Genomic DNA, 21,045 nt, shown 5'->3' on the forward strand with positions numbered 1-21,045 from the left:
GGAAACGCTCGCTCTCTCCGCGCAGGACCCAACAGAGTCCTTAAACTACATTACCCAGAAGCCTAAGAGCAGAGGAACTTTGAGCAACCAATCAGAGCAGGCGAAGAGGAACTCCCCCCCACCTAACTTTGTTTCTTCGGTTCGTTCCCGGAGCCTTCCGCCCTCACGAAACTACGATTCCCATCGTGCCCATCCGCCTTAAAAGCCACGCCCCTAGAGACCGAGCATCAATGGGACGCCCCGCAGGGTGCTTGGAGGCGGGGTTTGCGAAGCAACCGAGGCCTGGTAGGTTGGGCCCGTAGGAGAAGAGGCCGGGAACGGGAACGAACTACGGATGTTTCAGGGGTTTCGGCGTCGGAGGGCCGCTGGGCCAGCAGGTGGGGCGTTGCTGGGCAACGGGGTTAGGGCGGGGCAAGGTGCAGCCTCCTCTCCTGCTGGGCTCGGGCCTTTCTAGGCCTCCTCACTCCCGTTGTCATGGGAACCGGTAACCGTCTCCCCGCGTTCAAAGAGGGCTGGTCCCCTGCTTCTGCCAACCCCAGGTTCTGGTATCCTTCGCTCCAGCAGTCACCATTTCCTGCCCCCTATTTTGCCTTTTGTTTGGTGGTGTACTGCAGCCTTCTCCAACCTGGTGGCTTCCAGATGTGTTGGACTACAACTCCCATCATCCCCACCTCGCACGGCCTGGTGGCTGGGAAGATGGGAATTGCAGTAAAACGCATATGGAAGGCACCGGGCTGGAAAAGGCTGGTGTAACGATTAAGAGTTTAAATCCCTACTAAGGCATGAAGCTTACTAGGTCACCTTGGTCCTACCTCACAGGGGTGTTGTGAAGGTAAAGTGGTGGTGGTGGGGAGTAGAAGCAGAGGGCAACCAGGATGATCAGGGGTCTGGAAACAAAGCTGTCTGAAGAGAGACTGAAAGAACTGGGCATGTTTAGCCTGGAGAAGAGAAGATTGAGGGGAGGCATGATAGCACTCTTCAAATACTTGAAAGGTTGTCACACAGAGGAGGGCCAGGATCTCTTCTCGATCCTCCCAGAGTGCAGGACACGGAATAACGGGCTCAAGTTACAGGAAGCCAGATTCCAGCTGGACATCAGGAAAAACTTCCTGACTGTTAGAGCAGTACGACAATGGAATCAGTTACCTAGGGAGGTTGTGGGCTCTCCCACACTAGAGGCATTCAAGAGGCAGCTGGACAACCATCTGTCAGGGATGCTTTAGGGTGGATTCCTGCATTGAGCAGGAAGTTGGACACGATGGCCTTGTAGGCCCCTTCCAACTCTGCTATTCTATGATTCCAAGCGTGTATACTGCCTTTTTGGAAGAGAGGTGAGATGCAAATGTTATATTAGGGGGTACCTTATTCAGTTTTTCTTAGCGTGGGCTAGGATTGTCCATCTTCAAGGCTGAGCTCCATCCTTAAGATCTCCAGGAATTAAATCTCTGAGTGGCTGGGTAGGTGCTGAATCTGGATGCTAATACACCCATGTGTACGTGCCCGTGCATAAATGCTAAGGCGTTGTGTCGTATTGTACAAAACTGCTGAGTTATATCTGATTCATTTAATTAAAAGATTTATGTCTTGCTTTTTTCACCAGTTAGGACATCAAGGCACTTTGGAAACTTAATATTACGAAATAAATATCAATAGAATCAGAAAAGAAAATAAGGAGCAATAGTAATTGTCATGAAAGACCCCCGAAAGCAAGACAAACTTACAGTGCAGTGGTTACTCCAAAGCCAGTCCTAACAAGAATCAGATCAATGAGTCTTACTCTTTAGTAAGCATACATACAGGAGGGACCTAGCTCTGTGGTAGAGCATGTACTTTGCATGCAGAAGAGCCGTGATTTAATAGCACGTGAAAGATCTTTTTCTCCCTGAAATCCTAGCAAACTGCCAGTCGGAGTAGGCTCTACTGAGCTAAGTGGACAAATACTCTGACCTGGTGTAAAGCAGGTTCTTACACACTTACCTGGTTGTTTTATTAAACATTGTTAGCTTTATATTTTTCTGAACCCGCATAAGATTGCACTATAAGCCCAATGCCTGATAAATAGTTAAAGTGATGCCAAGTGAGTGTGTTTAGGAAGGGAGTTCCATGATCAGGGTGATACCACAGAGAAGGCCTTGGCCATACTAGCCACCTGCTAACCTCTGAAGGCAGGGGTAACTGAAGAGTAAACCTTTGATCAAGATTTCAGCCAATAGGCAAGTTTATTTTGAACCATTAATGACATTTTATGGGACATTTCCCTCCTAATACATAGTCTACACTAAGAGCTGAGTTTCTCCTCTCAGTTTTCCAGCCCTTATTTCTGTTCCCTAATATACTGAAATGTTTGCCTTTCTCTGTAAGGCAGGGATGAGCAACTTGTGGCCCTCTAGGTATTTTGGCCTATGCCTCGCCAATGGCTATGCTAGGGCTCATGAGAGTTTTGGGCCACCTCAGTGTTAGGATGTGGTGGGATTTCTCCCACATTTCCTAATGTCAGGATGAAACTGATGTGTGCACTGGCCATAGTTGGAGTATGACAACACATCCAACTTCATGTCAGTGGACAGAGGATGGAGATCTCTGACACCTTTAACCAAAACAACCAAGCACCCTGTTTTTGCAAGGCAGGCTATGGCAGACCAAATTGAACCGCTTGGTAGTTCCACCATCTACTAAGCTAGTTGCTGCGGCAGAGGGAACATGCTATGTAGTTCCTGCCCCCACCCACCCTGATTACGAAACCAGTTGCCAGCCACTGATGATCAAATTTAGGATCTTGGCTGTTTTAGAAGGGCTTTAAAGTCAGTTCTACCATCTACTAAGCTGGCTGCTGCGGCAGAGAGAACATGCTATGTAGTTCCTGCCCCCACCCACCCTGATTACGAAACCAGTTGCCAGCCACTGACGATCAAATTTAGGATCTTGGCTCTTTTAGAAGGGCTTTAAAGTCATGTCTTTTTAGTTAGCGTACAGCAAGCAGAGTAGAATATTTATTCAGTAGTGGGGTATAAAACAGAATATTCAGTAGAGGCCTTGGGCAGTGATCCTTGGTACAAGTAGTTGGTTGTTACATAGGCTCCTATTTTTGTCTATGAAACGTTAGAGAGTATGTGATAGCTCTCTGAAACCTACAGCCACCAACTCGGGGAGGTGTGAGAAGGTATTAACGTCAGATTTGTGCCTGGCCTTAACCTTGGAACCTGTTATCAATGTTACAATGCAATCCTATACATACCTTCTCTGAAGTATCTGAGTTCAGTAGAGTGGGCTTCCAGGTAAGTGGGTATATGCTTGGAGCCCCAGCCTGATATTGGCCTTGTTCAGATGACACTCTGGTCTTTGTGGTTAAGTAACCACAGACACGTGTCAGACGACACTTTTAGCCATGGTTACTGCTGCTAACCACGCTGCAGAACGTGGTTAGTGAGCCAAACCACAGTGTGGTTAGTGGGCAAAATGGTTAGGGAAAACGTGTGTCAGAAGACACCGTAAACCATGGTTAAGGATTCCGTAAACCATTTTGTGGTTAAGCAGCATGGTTTAGCGTGTCGTCTGAATGGAGCCACTGAAAGTCTGTCAAGAAATGATAAGGAAGAGAATACCTCTGAGCACATACAGAATGGGGCTTTCCCACAATATTGAGGGAATACAACCAGACTTCACAGATCAGGGAACATGGCCTTTTGAGCAGTGTGTGTGACTTTCAGGCGTGCTTGAGCCTCTAAGCATAAGCAGAATGTGAGTCGTCAATATTCTTGGCATTCAGGAAACTGGGTAGTTGTGCACTTTGGAGGGGGGAGTCCTGACCATCTTTCTAGTTTAAGTATCTGTTGGTCAGTAGGCTTGGATCTCCCCTGCCACATTCCTTTTCAAGGATACAAGTACAAAGTAAATATTTGAGTGGCGGGGGAGAAGCGTTAAAAACCCTGCCTTTGAACTTGAAATTTTTGGAATAAAGAGGCGCTGGTAGGGTGACCATATGGAAAGGAGGACAGGGCTCCTGTATTAGCAGTTGTATAGAAAAGGGAATTTCAGCAGGTGTCATTTGTATGCATGCAGCACCTCATGAAATCCCCTCTTCGTCACAACATTTAAAGCTGCAAGAGCCATTGCCCTCTTTTGTATCTGGCCATACTAGGCAGGGCTATTGCAGCTTTAACTGTTGTGATGAAGAGGGGATTTCACCAGGTGCTGCATGCATGCAGATGACACCTGCAGAAATTCCCTTTTCTCTACAACTGTTAACGATACAGGAGCCCTGTCCTCCTTTCCATATGGTCACCCTAGGCACTGGGTTCTCGGAGGAGCTACGTTTATGGCATAGTAAGGGCCTATCTGCTAAGATGACTGCTCGTAAGGCATGCAGCCAGAGGGATTGGGACTTGCCAACTGCATGCCGCTTCCCAGTGAACCGAGGATTGAAATCCTTTGCAAATTCACAGATGAGCATGCCGTTAATTGCTTCGCCACCTGCCCTCTGGCCGTCTCCCCATAATGTCAGGATCCAGCCTCTTAAGTGTCACCGATCAGTAACTGACGGGGGCAGGTGCAGCAGTGGGGCAGGAATGCGTCTTTAAAAAACACAACCAACCACACAGTTCCGTGCCTTTCTTCTGTAGCATCCCAAGCGTTTCCAGTTGCCTGCTGTAGTAGCTTTATTGACGTTAAGATCTCCTCTTGTTACTGTTGTTGCTGGCACTTGGTTTGTTGGTGAGGTCCAGCACAGCAGATACGTCACACATGAGCTGAACTGTGGTGCTGATTTGTGTGCGAGTGTGTGAGTATGTTGTGGGGAGTGTAGCTAGCAAGATAACACACGGTTGGGACTGAAGAGCGCTCTTGGGCAAAACCTCACCATGTTTTTGGTGCAGTTCACAGGTATGGTGTGAATTCTGGAGTCATGAGCTTTGCCCCTGGAGGCTTTAGCCTCCAATATGTTTGCTATGAGCAGGATTAATTAAGGGGGACAGAGGAGGCTTTAGCCTCCAATATGTTTGCTATGAGCAGGATTAATTAAGGGGGACAGAGGAGGCTTTAGCCTCCAATACGTTTGCTATGAGCGGGATTAATTGAGGGGGACAGAGGAGGCTTTAGCCTCCAATATGTTTGCTATGAGCAGGATTAATTGAGGGGGACAGAGGAGGCTTTAGCCTCCAATATGTTTGCTATGAGCAGGATTAATTGAGGGGGACAGAGGAGGCTTTAGCCTCCAATATGTTTGCTATGAGCAGGATTAATTGAGGGGGACAGAGCTAAATTAACAAACATCCGCAGTCAGTTGAGATCAGAGTGCTCCAGCCAGTGTCAGCAGCCAATTCTGATGCTGAGCCTGAGCTCCCGGATCTCTTGGATTATATGGGTTCAGCATGAGCACAGTTTAAATCTGGAATTGTTGAATTAAATCCACAACGTATTCTGGGGAAGTGGTAATCTTCATACCCTCTTAATGCTGTGTTCCTGGCTTTAAACCTTCCAGATCTACCCTGCAGTCGTAGAAGTTTCTATATTTGGGAGGGGAAGTTCAAAAGTGTGTCCAGTGTTTTCTTAATATCCATTTCTCCCCCCCCCCCCTAAATTATTATTTTCTAATCTGTTCCTTTGTAGGTTGAAATGTGTTTGACAAAGAGCTTAAAAGCACGTTTAAAAGTTGCTATTCAATTAGACGTGTTTGAAGGGAGGTATTTAAATAGCAGGGGTCACATTTCGCTTCGTCACATCTTGCCATGGCACTAAAGAGAAGCAAATCACACCTTTATGCAAGAAAATAGGTCACCTCTGGGATTTTGATGGAATGGGAAAAACAAATATTGTAAATATCTTAAACTTAATTAAAATCACCTCAAATTGGAAATTAAACTGTTTTTTATGGTGACTGTCATTCCTGTTGACATGGAAATGTTTTGTGACTACTGAACGTTGCAGATTAAAATTATCCTACAGGGACCAAAACTTGGAAACATGGCATGCTGTTGACTCCATTTTTTATCCGTCTTTACAGCTGCTTTATGAACTTCAGTGTATAGTTTTTATAGGGCCAAAACTGAAATGATTTTAAATCTATCTGGCAGCTATGGGTGTGTGTTTTATATTCTAGAGTAGGCCCCGAGTCCGATCTTTTTTAAAAAATACCTACCTCCCCCCCTGAAGTGGATTGAATCTTCTCTGCCTACTCTAGAGTAAAAGTAATTTTAAAATAAGATGTAGCTGTAAGCTGCAATTTAAAGTAATGTCTGTTTTGGCCCCTAGTCTTTCTTTTCCATGTGTGTAGCATGACGTTGCTAAAAGAAACTTGCGGCATGATATCTCTGCAGTGTTCATAGATTCCAATATGTAGATCTAGGTGACTTATGACCACATAAAAATTGAACCTGGGTATATAGGTGACTGGCTCTTTTATTGGTCTCTACAGACCACAGTCTGTACAGTAGTTGGTCAACTGTACAGTTTTTGAGTTGAATAATGTAGTGTATAGAATGCCACTAGTGGTAATTGTAAGTTCAAACATTAGTAGAAGCAATTTATACTTAGTGGAAGAGCTAAGAGCAATTTATACTAGTTTATAGCTTAGTGGAAGAGCACCTGTTTTGCATGCAGAAGGACTCAGGTTCAATCTGGCTTCTCCAGGTAGGGCTAGGTAATCCTGCCTGAAACCCCAGCTAGATGGACCAAGGGTCAGACTCGGTATAAGGCAGCTTCCTATATTTCTATTGCAAGTTACTTGCAAGCTTTCTCGAGTTTCTTCTTAAGCAAAAGCAGGGAAGGGAGAAATGTTGCAGGGACAAGCTCATGGTGGAAGTCAGTCTGCAAAATGTGTCAGAGTGCTTCTGTTGAGGCTTTCATTGTGCAATTGCTCTGCCTCATTTGTGGAATTGTGACAGGGCATTCAGACGATGTTGTCCTCCATTTGAAACTCTCCTGGGCTTTCCCAAAGGAACTTTTGTCTTTGTTCTCTTACCATAGAACATCCCTTAAGGAGGAATAGCTGCACAATGCCTTTTGATTGGTAACACCAGGAGCCATCAGTCTGGAAGCGTTCATAGTCTTAAGAAGCAGATTCAGGAAGCCGTTTCTATTCTAATTAAGTGACAGTGCAATCAAGTACATGTCTCCTCAGAAGTAAATCTCATTGAGTTCAGTGAAATTTACTCCCTGGTACGAGAGTGTAGGATTTGCAGCCTCAGTTTGTGCAAAGGACAGAATATATCAGGTTGCAAACAAAGCATACTGGGATGGAGAAGCAATGATTGCTCCTCTTGTAATTATTAAAATAACAGCAGTCGTTCAGATCAGCCTCTGTCATTGCTTGAAACGTTTCTGTTGTGTTTGGGAATACCAAATGTAGTTGTCAAGGGAATTCTAGAATTGGGAGACTCTGAGGGGAGTTGTAGTTCAACACATCTGGAGGGCTGCAGGTTGGGGAAGGCTGTGCCTAGGGATTTTTTATCTTTTAATTCTGGACAAGCCACTTGATCTTAGCCAAAAGGCCGGGAAGCATTTTATCTATTTTTTCTTCCAAAACAGATGATCTGTAACTAGAGAAATACCAAGTAACATGTTTTTAAATGGTATTTTCATTAGGCACATGGGTGTGTTTTGTTTCCTTGATTGTTATATACTTTGGTTAGTTTTTACACCTGCGGCTATTGCTAGAGAGAGTGTGGCCCTATAGCTGGTAGAGAGTTTCTTCAGACTTAAGTCTTGAAATTTAACTGAACTTGCTGCCAAGATGAACCTGACAAGCAGCTTCTCTAGACTAGGGTGGCCATATGAAAAGGAGGACAGGGCTCCTGTACCTTTAACAGTTGCATAGAAAAGGGAATTTCAGCAGGTGTTGTTTGTATATATTAGGGTGACCATATGAAAAGGAGGACAGGGCTCCTGTAACTTTAACAGTAATGTAGAAAAGGGAATTTCAGCAGCTGTCAATTGAAGAGGGTGAAATTCTCTCTTCATCACAACAGTTAAAGCTACACTAGCTATAGTAGAGTGGCCAGATACAAAAGAGGGCAGGGCTTCTGCAGCTTTAAGTGTTGTGATGAAGAGGGAATTCCACCCTCTTCAATTCACACCTGCTGAAATTCCCTTTTCTATATTACTATTAAAGATACAGGAGCCCTGTCCTCCTTTTCATATGGTAACCCTAGTATATATGGAGAACCTGGTGAAATTCCCTCTTCATCACACCAGTTAAAGCTGCAGGAGCTATACTAGAGTGACCACATTTAAAAGAGGGCAGGGCAACTGCAGCTGTAACTGTGGTGATGAAGAGGGAATTTCACCAGGTTCTCCATATATACAAATGACACCTGCTGAAATTCCGTTTTCAATGCAACTGTTAAAGATACAGGAGCCCTGACCTCCTTTTCATACGGTCACCCTACTGTAGACTGTGCCTTAAAGTGTAGCCAGTTTCACATCCGGACCAATTTCATTCTTTGCAAGCTAGAAACATACAGAAACCTCTCCCTTGGGGAGTTGGAAGGCAGGGAGAGCAGCACAGAGATTCTCCGGTTAGCAGAGCTGGTGCCCTATTTATTATGCTGGCCTGAATATCATCATGCTATTATTACTATTATTATTTATTTATATAGCACCATCAATGTACATGGTGCTGTACAGAGTAAAACAATAAATAGCAAGACCCTGCCACATAGGATTACATTCTAATGAATAGGCTTACATTCTAATGCTGTTGTCTTTGAATTAGGGCAGTCACCAAATCGAAGGAATCTTAGTTATCATTGGGGTTTTAGTTGACTGGTAGATCAAATTATCAGGTCTGTATATGAGAGGGGGGAAATAATAGTTCTAAAGGGGAAAAAAAACCCGATTGCACACACTTGTTGCAATCGGCATCATTGTAGAAGAGGCATTCCCTGTTCAGTCTCAGACAGAATGGAATACCTCTTCTAAGATGGTGCTCGTTACCTGCAATTTAAGTACTCGTATTTCAATATTGAAATAATTTAAGGCCCAAACCTCAGGGGTCCTTCTCCATGAGCCCCTGCCAAAGGAAGTGAGGCAGGTGGCTACCAGGAGGAGGGTCTTCTCTGTTGTGGCATCCCGGCTGTGGAATGAGCTCCCTAGAGAGGTTCGCCTGGCACGTTTTCTCAGCATTTTAAGAGTCTATCAACTTAATTTTAACTTTGCTGTTTTAAATTTGTATTTTAAATCTGTATTTATTTCTGCATTGATGCTTGGTTTTATCCTGGTTGTGTTTTTATGTTGAATTTTATACTATGCTTTTATACTGTTTGTTTTATATTTTGAATGGCTTTTATGGTTTTAATTTTTGTAAACCGCCCAGAGAGCTTTGGCTATTGGGCGGTATAAAATGCAATAAATATATAAATAAAATGTTTAGACAGAAAAATGCTGGCCATGGAATGCTGGCAGTTGTAGGACTTTCCCCTTCTGTCTAAGCATGCATAGGGTTGAGAGGTGCTGGGGCACCCTTCCCCAACCTATGCTCTCCAGATGCATTAGACTACAACTATCCTCATTCTCAGCCAGCGTGGTGATGAGGGGAGTTGTAGTTCAACACATCTGGAGGACTGCAGGTTGGGGAAGGCTGTGCCTAGGGATCTTTAATAGGGTGACCATATGAAAAGGAGGACAGGGCTCTTGTATCTTTAACAGTTGCATAGAAAAGGGAATTTCAGCAGGTGCAGAGCCTCGTGTGGCGCAGAGCAGTAAGGCAGCAGTTTCTGCAGCCGAAACTCTCCCCACGGCCTGAGTTCGATCCCAGCGGAAGCTGGTTTCAGGCAGCCGGTTCGGGTCAACTCAGCCTTCCATCCTCCCGAGGTTGGTAAAATGAGTACCCAGCTAGCTGGGGGAAAGGTAATAATGGCCGGGGAAGGCAACGGCAAACCACCCCGCTATAAGGCTTGCCAAGAAAACGTCAGCGAAAGCTGGCGTCCCTCCAAGAGTCAGCAATGACTCAGTGCTTGCACGAGAGGTTCCTTTCCTTAATTTGTATGCATGTCACACCTGGTGAAATTTCCTCTTCATCACAACAGTTAAAGCTGCAGGAGCTATACTGCAGCTATACTGTGACCAGATTTAAAAGAGGGCAGGGCACCTGCAGCTTTAACTGTTGTGATGAAGAGGAAATTTCACCAGGTTCTCCATATATACAAATGACACCTGCTGAAATTCCCTTTTCTATGCAACTGTTAAAGATACAGGAGCCCTGTCCTCCTTTTCATAGGGTAACCCTATTTAACCACGAGCTCTCTGCATCCCCGCAGTCTACAATTCCACGGATTCTTTTGATAAAGCCATGACACTTCAGCTGGTTTAAAACGAATATAAGTTTGCAGCATAGTTATGGATAGGGAAAGCTTTGAACTGATAATCTGGATAAGCCCCTCGATACTATTTCCTTTGTGCATTTGTGCAGACCACTCCCTCAGTCACATGGCAATAACAACATTCCCTCTTGTAACCAAGCAGCCTGAGGACGGTATTCCCAGTGGCCAGCCTGTTCACCGTTCATTCTAAATTAGCTGCAGTGTTCCCAGAGTGCACTCGCGTTTGTGGATCAGGAGCTTCAAGTGCAGCGATCGTATTCCAGGAGCTTTGCATTCTTTTCATTTGCTGCTTAGAAAGCGGGGGCTGCTAGAGAACGCGAACAGATGGCTCCTAAAGCCAGCGGCAGAAATACCACCGTGAGCCCTTTTAGAGTTTCCCAAATTCAGGTTGCGATGGTTAAGGCAAGTCAGCGAATATTTGATGAACGCTTCTGCCATAAGAAATGTGTAAAGACAATTTAAGACATTTTGCCATGCATAGTCGTGTTGTTGTTATTTGCTAACCTACATATACTTATCAGTACTCATGAAAATGGAACACCAGAAAGCCCTTACACGTTTAAGATTTGAACAAATGGCTACTGTGATGAAATGGGGGATATTCCATGGCATACCAGTAGAAGACAGGTTATGTGTTTGTGGAGAGCCAGTTCCAGAGGACATAACACACTATGTATTTGACTGCCCCTTATATATAGATATAAGGAAAAGTTATTTAGAGCCTTTTTTAAAGAAAGTGAAATACTGGGGTGCTAAGGAAAAACTGAGTTATTTATTATTTTCAACCAACCCATATGTGATACAAAGGGTTGCACTATTTGCAGTGAAAGCTAATAGATGTAGAGCAAAGTTTTTAGATACTTTTGGTGTGTGTTGTTATAAAGATTCAGAGATATAAATGAAATGTCATTGAGAAGCAATTAAAGGTTTCTGTGTGTCCGCTGTGCTCCTATCTTACTATCCTTTTAGTAATGCATGTTACGTTTTTGATAGCTCTGTAATTTTTAACCATATGTAATTTTTGTCATGTATAGTATTGCAAAATGTCAAGTTTGTATGTGTTGCAATGATCTGTGGATTGAGCAATAAACATATTGATTGATGCTAACCTACATACCTGGGAAGTAGTAGGGTGACCATATGAAAAGGAGGACAGGGCTCCTGTATCTTTAACAGTTGTATTGAAAAGGGAATTTCAGCAGGTGTCATTTGTATTTATTTATTTATTACATTTCTATACCGCCTGATAGCCGGAGCTCTCTGGGTGGTTCACAATATATGGAGAATCTGGTGAAATTTCCCCTTCATCACAACAGTTAAAAGCTGCAGGTGCCTGGCCCTCTTTTAAATCTGGTCACTCTAGTATAGCTCCTGCAGCTTTAACTGTTGTGCTGAAGAGGGAATTTCACCAGGTTCTGCATATATACAAATGACACCTGCTGAAACTCCCTTTTCTATGCAACTGTTAAAGATACAGGAACCCTGTCCTCCTTTTCATATGGTCATCCTAGGAAGTAGCCCATTCGGACGTCACACCAAACCAGCATTTTTTTAATAAGTTCTGACTTAACCTAGATTGCTCCCATTTGATTCCTCTTGCCAGCGAGAGCTGCTAAACAAGCCAGGGAATTTCCATTCCTGGTATGATTGGTGTGACGTCCATAACCAGAACTCTGGCTTGCCTCCCCCCGCCCCTGCCAACAAGGCACAAGCCAAGAATAAACCGACTCAGATATTAAGCAAGCCAAGGATAGAGTCTCTGGCATGTTTAGCTGCTTTTGCTGGCAGGAGGAGCCAAGTGGGAGTGACTGAGCCACAAAGTAAGCCAGAATTTTAAAATATTCTGGCTGACTCTTAGGTCCGAACTAGGAGTCCCTGCTTTAATTGGAGGCTGCTGTCGTACTTCTTTAAGAATCATTTGTGGCAGTCATAGCAGCACACCTGTGTGAAAACCTGTATCTCCTTAATTGTGTGTATCAGACTGTGTGCAGGACCTGCCCAGCTGAATGCCGCCCACCAGTTATGTTTTATGGCCTGTCAGATGCTAGACAAACCCCCACCTGCCATAGTTTCACAGTCCTGGACAAATAGCAAAAACAAGAGGTATACTGAGCCCATGGCTGGTGGCCTGTATTCAGTTTTGTGGGTCACAAGGCCTGATGTGCGCGAAACTAAAGAGCTTTGGTTAAAGAGGGTTTATTTATTTATTACATTTTTATACCGCCCAATAGCCGAAGCTCTCTGGGCGGTTCACAAAAATTAAAACCACAATAAAACAACCAACAGGTTAAAAGCACAAATACAAAATACAGTATAAAAAGCACAACCAGGATAAAACCACACAGCAAAATTGATATAAGATTAAAATACAGAGTTAAAACAGTAAGATTTAAATTTAAGTTAAAATTAAGTGTTAAAATATTGAGAGAATAAAAAGCATAAGTCCGTAAACCCTCCCGAAAGAGCCCCAGTCCAGTTTTTTTCTATCCTGTCTGGCCCTGGCATGTTGGTGAGAGAGAAGACCCTCAGTCCCGCAGCCTCCGTTCCAGGTGCAGCCGATGCCACCTTGACTATGAAGGGAATGCTCCCATAATAAATGTTTATCATTCTGAAGGGCTCAAGGCTCTCCAACCATCCCAGTGATGGCTGAGGCTCGTTGCTGCTCCTCTCGCTAGGGCTGTGGGATTAGCGTAGGGTTTAGCACCTGACATTGCCGTATACAGTTCTGTCATCGAGAGGCAGGTTGGCTTGAGATGCGGTCGGACAGCAGAACCTCTCCGCAACAGCTCCTTCTCACGGATGCTCCTAAAAGTCCCTGTCAAAAATGGCCAGGTTCTATCTACGCAATCAACTGGCCGCATACGTGGGGACTTCAGACCAGGGTAGCTTTCCCATGGTTTTTGAGGCCTTAGTGTCGCTATTGCGTATTTGGCCATGATCATAACTGAATTGGGAATGCTTCCTAGGTACTCGGGTTATAGAGCAGCCAAAACACCAGAGCTTGTCTCGTCAAAGAGGTTTTTCCAGTGCTGTAAACAACACAAGGGCTTGCTTCAGGTTCTTTGCTGGAAGATATTCAGCACTGGGGCATTAGTGGCTATCAGTGTGCAAGTTAGTATTATTTCTAAAGTGTCTAAAAACCTTCTAGCAGTGTACAGGAGGCTGCAGACTGAGTGCAATTGTTTGTCTGTTTTCCCAATAATAAAGCCCACTTCTGTCCTTACACGCGGTGATTATAAAGGCATACTTGACGGAAAAGGTTGGCAAAATTCCTGTTATTGTTATGGGACCAATTTAGGTTGGTTAACTGGTTTCAGATGCCATAATTACCTTGTGTTTGGACTATCGTAACATGCTGTACGTGGGGCTGCCTTTGAAAAGTGTTCAGAAACTTCAGCTGGTTCAGAATGCTGTGACCAGATTGTGATTATAAGAACATAAGAAGAGCCATGCCGAAGGTTTATCTAGTCCAGCATTCTGTTCAGCTGTCCACAGAAAACCCACAAGTAGTACATTAGTACAATAATACCATCCGGCTCCCAGCCTTTTCAGTGGTGGCCCCTCAATTCTGGAAAGATCTCCCCAACAAGGCTCGCCTTGCGCCAACATTGTTATCTTTTTGGCGCCAGGTCAAGAGTTTTCTCTTCTCCCGTGCAGTTATCAACATGTGCTGAGTTTGTTTGTTTTTAACTGACCCCAGAATAGTTGTTTTAAAAGGATATTGTTGTTGTTTTTATGCTTTTGATGGCTTTAAACTTTGTATATTTGTTTTTAATGTTCACTGTTTTTAACTTTTGTAAACCGCCCAGAGAGCTCCGGCTATGGGGCGGTATATAAATGTAATAAATAATAAAATGTAATAATAAATAATTAGTATTACAGAGGCATCCTGCGTCTGCTACTGGAGGTAGCATATAGCCATCATGACTAGTAGCCACTGATAGCCACCTTCTCCACGAATTTGTCAAATTAAAGCCATTCAAATTGGTGGCCATTCCTTGTTAGAATAATTTCACTGGCCTCTGGTCTGTTTCTGGGCCCAGTTCAAAGTGCAGGTTAATGTAATCTAGATGGGTTGAGACCAGGTTATCTGATGGATCGCCTCCTGTCATATTTACCTATCCAAACTTTGAGGTCATTGTAAGTGGTCCTTATCCAAAGGCCACTGCCAGTGAGTGGCTACTGGGGAAAGGGGCATCTTCGTGATAGCAGCCGTATTGTTTATTTATTTATTTTTATTGCACTTATATACCGCTCCCATAGCCAGGGCTCTCTGGGCGGTTTGCAGAAATTCTATAATTAAGATAAAAACGAGTATACAAAATTTAAAATTCTAAAACACAGAACATACACACACAAAGCATTAAAAACCGTTAAAAAACTAAGCGTGTGGGTGATTAAGATGTGCCGCCATATGCCTGGGCAAAGAGGAAAGTCTTAACCTGGCGCCGGAAAGATAGCAGTGTTGGCGCCAGGCGAGCCTCGTCAGGGGGATCATTCCATAGTCTGGGGGCCACCACCGAAAAGGCCCTGTCCCTCGTTGCCACACTCCGAGCCCCTCTCGGAGTAGGCACCCGAAGGAGGACCTTAGATGTTGAACGTAGTGACCGGGTATATTCACGTCGGGAGAGGCGTTCCGTCAGGTATTGTGGTCCCAAGCCATGTAAGGCTTTATAGGTCAAAATCAGCACCTTGAATTGGGCTCGGAAACATACAGGCAGCCAGTGCAAGCAGACCAGAGCAGGTGTTATATGGTCAAACCTTCTGGTTCCCGAAATCAATCTGGCCGCTGCATTTTGCATGAGCTGCAGCTTCCGAACCGTCTTCAAAGGCAGCCCTACATAGAGCGCATTGCAGTAATCTAACTTGGAGGTTACCAGAGCATGGACAACTGAAGCCAGGTTATCCCTGTCTAGATAGGGGCGTAGCTGGGCCACCAACCAGAGTTTGGAGAAGGCACTCCGTGCCACTGAGGTCACCTGAGCCTCAAGTGACAATGATGGGTCTAAAAGAACCCCCAAGCTACGAACCTGCTCCTTCAGGGTGAGTGCAATCCCATCCAGAACCGGTAGAACACCCCCCATCCTGTCAGCGGAGTCACCTACTAACAACATCTCAGTCTTGTCTGGATTGAGTTTCAGTTTATTAGCCCTCATCCAGTCCATTGTCGCAGCCGGGCACCAGTTCAGTGCTCTCCATGCAAACCGGCCTGGTGCCAACTTTTTGCTCTTTTTGGTGCCACCTTATTGAAATTCTCCCAGGCCCTTTAAAAAAAACCCTTTGGTGTGGAGAGCTTAATGGGTTTAGAGATTTTCCTGGCTTTTAAAGTTTTTAAGACCCATCTGTATTGATTTTATTGATTTATCTCTACGGTGCTGTTTTTCTATTATAACTGTCAACTGTTTTCTATTTTTATAACCTTTATGCACAGAGAACTTCAGTGATGGGGTCGCATAAAAATACTGTCAATAATGAATTCTTCCCACCCCGTTTCTCTCTCAGGTCTCAACCAGCTGCCCTTCGACTCTGGCAACAGTAAACCCCTTCCATTCAATAGCAGGCCTGATGTAGCTGAAAATGGCGGTGAGGCAAGCCAGAAGAGAAAGAGGATAAATATGCCTCCAGGTAGGCCGGTGTGTATATATGTAGAAAAGGTAGCTGTGTTTGTCCCTGGAAAATCGTTTTAACTGTGAAAAGGAGAATCCGGAGGCTCTTTCTCAACTGGGCGGGGGACTTCTTGGGTCTTGCTCATTTCATGCCAAGAACCCTGAGTTCTGGGATTTCTGTTACTTGTCACCCGATAGCAGTCACAGCTGGGTACGTGCTCAAGGCAGGATGAATCTGCATCGTGAGTTTATTTTCGTTGGTCAGGTTGGGTACGCAGCATTCAAAGCAAAGTACTTGTTATCCTGCTTGGGCTTTGGGGAAGGCAGCCTTAGTGCCAAAGAGAAATGGGCACGGAAGGCAGAACTTGCCATGTTGGTCCCAAAGTATAGGAAGGGCGAAGTAAGGGAAATGCTGTCTCTCCCTGGATCATCGTAGGTTGGTGGAAGAATGTGATTTGACTTTCACAGAATTCTTGATCAAGCTGGAATAACTCCTTGTGTCGGAGGAAGAGCTCTGTGAAACTTGATTGCTTGCATGTTTGTACCGACATGTATTGCCCCAATGAAGGTCTAAGATAAGTGAGAATGAGATAAGCTGCAGTAGCTGTCTCAACTCCGTATCTTGCCCTAAAGCCAGTTTGAAATGGGTCTGGAAAAATCTGTATCATCCAAGGCTGCTTGGAGTTGGAAGGCAACTGCCTTCTCAATCACCTGCCCAAAAATGGAAAATTTGATACCGGTCTGTAATTATTAAGGTCCAGGGGATCCAGGGAGGGCTTTTTTAGAAGCGGCTGTACCACTGCTTCTTTGATGGGACTGCAACACCCACCATCCCTCACCCTTGGCCCGGCTGCCTGGGGCTAATGGGAGTTGGAGTTCATCAAGGTTTGGAGGGCCAAAGCTTCCTCACCCCTGCTTTACAGGTATTTTTGGTCAGAGGGTGTTGAGTGCACCGGTTTCAGCAGGAACTGAGCAGCTGGGATGTGCAAGGGGATCCTGACTAAGCTGGAGCTATCATGCCCTGGTGCTTTGCCTTCGCCGTTGCGTTAGAAGAGGGCAATCCCAAGAACAAGGACAGGCGAGGGAGAATGTTTTTAAACTGAGCCGCTGGTGACTGTGAGCATTAGAATTCCTGCTGTTATGATTTGTGGTGAGAGTCCTTTGAACAGCCTTCCCCATCCTCCAGATGTTTGGGGCTTCAACTTCCGCCTGCCCCAGTCGGCATGGCCCATGGTCAGGGATGCTGGGCATTGTAGTTCAGAACATCTGGAGGGCAGCAGGTTGGGGAAGGTGGCCTTAGAAGCAGCTTTCCCCATCAAACTTTTATACCAAAAGTAGTTTGGGCGTTCATCATGAGAACTGTGGAGAAATGACACTTCCTCGTGGGGCAGGCGCTGGGTTTTTGTCTGTGTTTGCTGTAAGCTGCTCTTGCACCAAACCTCTCAACTACTTCTTAGACTGGGGAGGAAGAGAGTTTTTAAAAATCAGGTCAGGGGGTTGGCAGCAGGAGAGCTTCTTTAAAGGCATTTTGCCAAACGCCGTCAGGCACGCAAATAAGGCATATGCACTCTTCTGGATCGTGACCTGGGCTGTTTAGGAGTTATGCATCTGCCATCAGGAGATCGTGCTGGGCCTATGGCAAGTGCTAGTGACGTTCTATTTTGAGGCCTGTGCCCTTACACCTATAGCTCTGATCTTGGAAAGAGCAAAACTCTGATAAACGGGTGGGGTGGGATGGTACTCTGGAAAGACAGGGGAGGGGGCAGACAAATGGGCGTTTGCATCAAGTTGTACGGGCTTAAAGGATGTTGAGTTGTTGCATCTCATGCCGCAGTTAGATTTACCCCCAACCTTTTGCCAAGCAATGCTTTGTCACTAGGGGAAAATAAAATAAAATAAAAATTGCTTCCAGACTTTTGGCTAGCGATAAAGCCTTTTTAAAAATCATCCTCTCTACAGATGGCCTCCAGACTCTGAGCCTCGAGTCTCCTCCAATGGATTTGGGCATGTCTGACCCGACAGCATGGGCCACTGCTATGAATAACTTGGGGATGGCGCCAATGGGAATGACCGGAGATCCTCTTTTGCCTGGTAGGTGGTGCTCTCGGTCCAGCGTGGTCACTGTAAATATGCCCGGCTTGATAGAATCATAGGATAGTACAGTTGGAAGGGGCCTATAAGGCCATTGAGTCCAACCCCCTGCTCAGTGCAGGAATCCACCTTAAAGCATAACAATTCCAAGATCCTTCTCGCTTGTAGTATAGCCAAGCCAAGTGGTGGACCACTGTGTGAACAGAGTGCTGGACTAGATGGATGCTTGCTTTTGTTTGGCTGTTTCTAAGCATGGGCACATGGGGGATTCAACAGAGGCCTTGGGATCTGCTGAAGGTCACCTCCGCCCCCCCCCCCCCCCATTTGCGGGCACTTCAGTCCATGTATGCATCTAAGTGGTGGGACACAATGGGTGCATTCAGATATCACACTCCACCACGATTTATTATGACAGGAATGACCCTAGCTTCTCCTTTAGGTTTATACGTTTCCTCTCTCTCATCTTGTCGTCTCACTGGCCATGATGAAAGGTCATAAGCTTTGCTTCCATTTTCAAAAATGAACCACAGTTCAGCACAGCCTTCCCCAATGTGGTGCCCTCTAGAAGTGTTGGACTACAACTCCCAGCATCCCCAGTTAGGAATTGTAGTCCAACACCTCTGAAGGGCACCAGGTTGGAGAAGGTTAGTTTAGCATGCTGTGATTAATCTTAACTATAGTTTGTTGAAACAATCCAGCTTCGTATGTTACAGGTTGAAGTTGGCTTGTTTTTCAAAGAAACCATAGTTAGATTAAGCACAGCTTGTCGGGTCCAGATGACCATGGTATATTATGATGTCAGAACGCAGCCAATAACTTTCCAGGTTCTTTTATATGCCAGCTATGGAATGAATCTCAAATGTTGAGCAGGCGGAGGAATGCCATAGCCGGAGATGTGTGGGACTGCAACTCTCATCATTCCCCTCCTGGCTGGGAATGATGGGAGTTGCAGTCCGTCACATCTGGAAGGCTTCCCACATCTGGGAAGGCTGCCGTAGTCCTTTTGGCTCCTGTTCCTCTGATGAGCTGGTGATTGCAAAACATTGGCTGAAGAAAGGCCTAAAATAGTGGGGTCACTTTGGGAGCACCTTCATGACATCCATTCCAAACATACTGGCTTTTGTGGGACTGCCTGGGCTGCCAAATAACTCTGCTTCCCCAGGCTCACACACCTCGAGGCCCCGAGCTTTTGGTTTTACTGACGCATGACCTGCCTGGAACCCTAACTGGAATTCTTGAGCTGTTTCTGCTAAAATCATCCTGCTTGTTCGTCTCTCTCTTTCAGACTTTGACCCTGCCCTTGGAATGATGACAGGGATTCCGCCGATCAATCCCATGATGCCCGGCTTGGGAATAGTGCCACCGCCAATCCCGTCAGACATGCCGGTGGTTAAGGAGATAATTCATTGCAAAAGCTGCACACTTTTCCCACCTAACCCAAGTGAGCCTTGCTATAATACTCGTAGTTGCGCTGATGTGACATGGAAAACCCTTGGGGTTAGAAATGGGAGTCCGATGGAGGAGCCTAGGGATTGAACAGAAGATGGCCTCCCATTAGTCATAGACCTGGTTCTCACATAACACTAACCCATAGTTTATTTAACCCATGGTTTGTTGAATTCTGGTTGTCATGATGTGTGAACCCACCGACGCTAACAAACCATGGTTTATTAACCCTGAACAATCCAGAAAGAGAACCCATGGCTTATTCTTGTGTTGTGAACTCTGGGCTGTTTAAACCATGGGTTGTTGTTACATTTGAACCCAGAACTGGGGTTTTTACATGGGTTGTTTCACCAGGCTTCAGAGGCGGTGGGAAAGAGTGGTAAAAAGAACCCCAGCTGCTCTACATGCAGTACTACAGTGCCACAAAGGCATTTGGGATATGAGGAGGGGCAAAGCAAAGGAGGGCAACAAACCACGGGTTAAATAAACCATGTTACATATGAACCAGGCTATGAAATGAAGAGAATTTGGTAGCCTAGCCAAGCTAGAATATCTCTCATTCGAGATGACTAGACTAGTGGGAGCATCAGTAGCCTCAAGCAGCTTCATTTATTTATTTATTTATTTATTTATTTATTTATTTATGTATTTATGTATTTATTACATTTCTATACCGCCCAATAGCCGGAGCTCTCTGGGCGGTTCACAAAAATTAAAATCAAAGTAAGACAATCAACAGGTTAAAAGCACAAATACACAATACAATATAAAAAGCACAACCAGAATAAAAACCACGCAGCAAAATTGATATAAAATTAAAATACAGAGTTAAAACAGTAAAATTTAAATTTAAGTTAAAATACTGGGAGAATAAAAAGGTCATGTCGGAAGGTCATGTCTGCACTATCCATGCGACGCTGTTTGCTCACTGTGATAACTGAACGGGAAGCAAAGTGGAGAAATTAACATCAATACCCAGCACAGCATTCCAGAATGGTCACTCGGTAAAGGGAATTCAATGAATAATTCCCCAGAACTTAGTTCTGGTGTTTTGATACTACAGGGGTGGGCAACTTGTGGCCCCTAAGATGTTGGTGGATCGCAACTCTCATCAACTATTGCCAACTGGTGAGGGATGATAGAAATTGCAGTCCAACGACATCTGGAGGTTCATAAGTTGCCCTGCCCTGCTTGTGAATTGCCCAGAGAGCTTTTTGTGAATTGCCCAGAGAGCTTTTTGTGAACTGCCCAGAGAGCTTCGGCTATTGGGCGATATAAAAATGCAATAAAAAAAAAAAATACGGCTTTCTCCCTTTTTTATTGAATCCTCTCTGTTTTAGAATTTTCTCAGGTTTAGGGAGACATGGGGAGAGGAGTCTATAGAAACAAGAATAATGAAACCATGGTTCAGAACTTCAACAACTTTAACAACGTTGTTCCCCTCTCAACAGAACTTCAACAACTTTAACAACGTTGTTCCCCTCTCAACACCCTCTTAAGTGTGTTAAACACACTTAACAATTCGGAATCATTTTCCTATGGCAACCTAGCTTTTCATCAGCCGTTTGCAGCAAGAATAATAATCTGCA

General features: G+C 44.9%; 1 protein-coding gene across 2 annotated transcripts in view; it reads left to right on the forward strand.

Annotated features, from left to right (window-relative positions):
• Positions 1–256: 256 nt before the first annotated feature.
• Positions 257–21,045, forward strand: part of ENOX2 (ecto-NOX disulfide-thiol exchanger 2) — a 41,328-nt gene continuing 20,539 nt past the window's right edge. Inside the window, exons 1-4 of one of the 2 annotated variants that reach the window (XM_063141569.1) lie at positions 257–377; positions 15,816–15,938; positions 17,879–18,010; positions 19,296–19,451. In XM_063141569.1, the coding sequence (XP_062997639.1) occupies positions 335–377; positions 15,816–15,938; positions 17,879–18,010; positions 19,296–19,451 (454 nt within the window). In that variant the 5' untranslated portion in view covers positions 257–334. Of the gene's footprint in view, positions 378–4,629; positions 4,879–15,815; positions 15,939–17,878; positions 18,011–19,295; positions 19,452–21,045 lie in introns of those variants that run through there. The other variant, XM_063141570.1, reaches the window with a different exon arrangement.

The sequence above is a fragment of the Elgaria multicarinata genome, chromosome 15, assembly GCF_023053635.1.
Source record: "Elgaria multicarinata webbii isolate HBS135686 ecotype San Diego chromosome 15, rElgMul1.1.pri, whole genome shotgun sequence".
In the NCBI taxonomy this organism is placed as follows: Eukaryota; Metazoa; Chordata; class Lepidosauria; order Squamata; family Anguidae; genus Elgaria; species Elgaria multicarinata.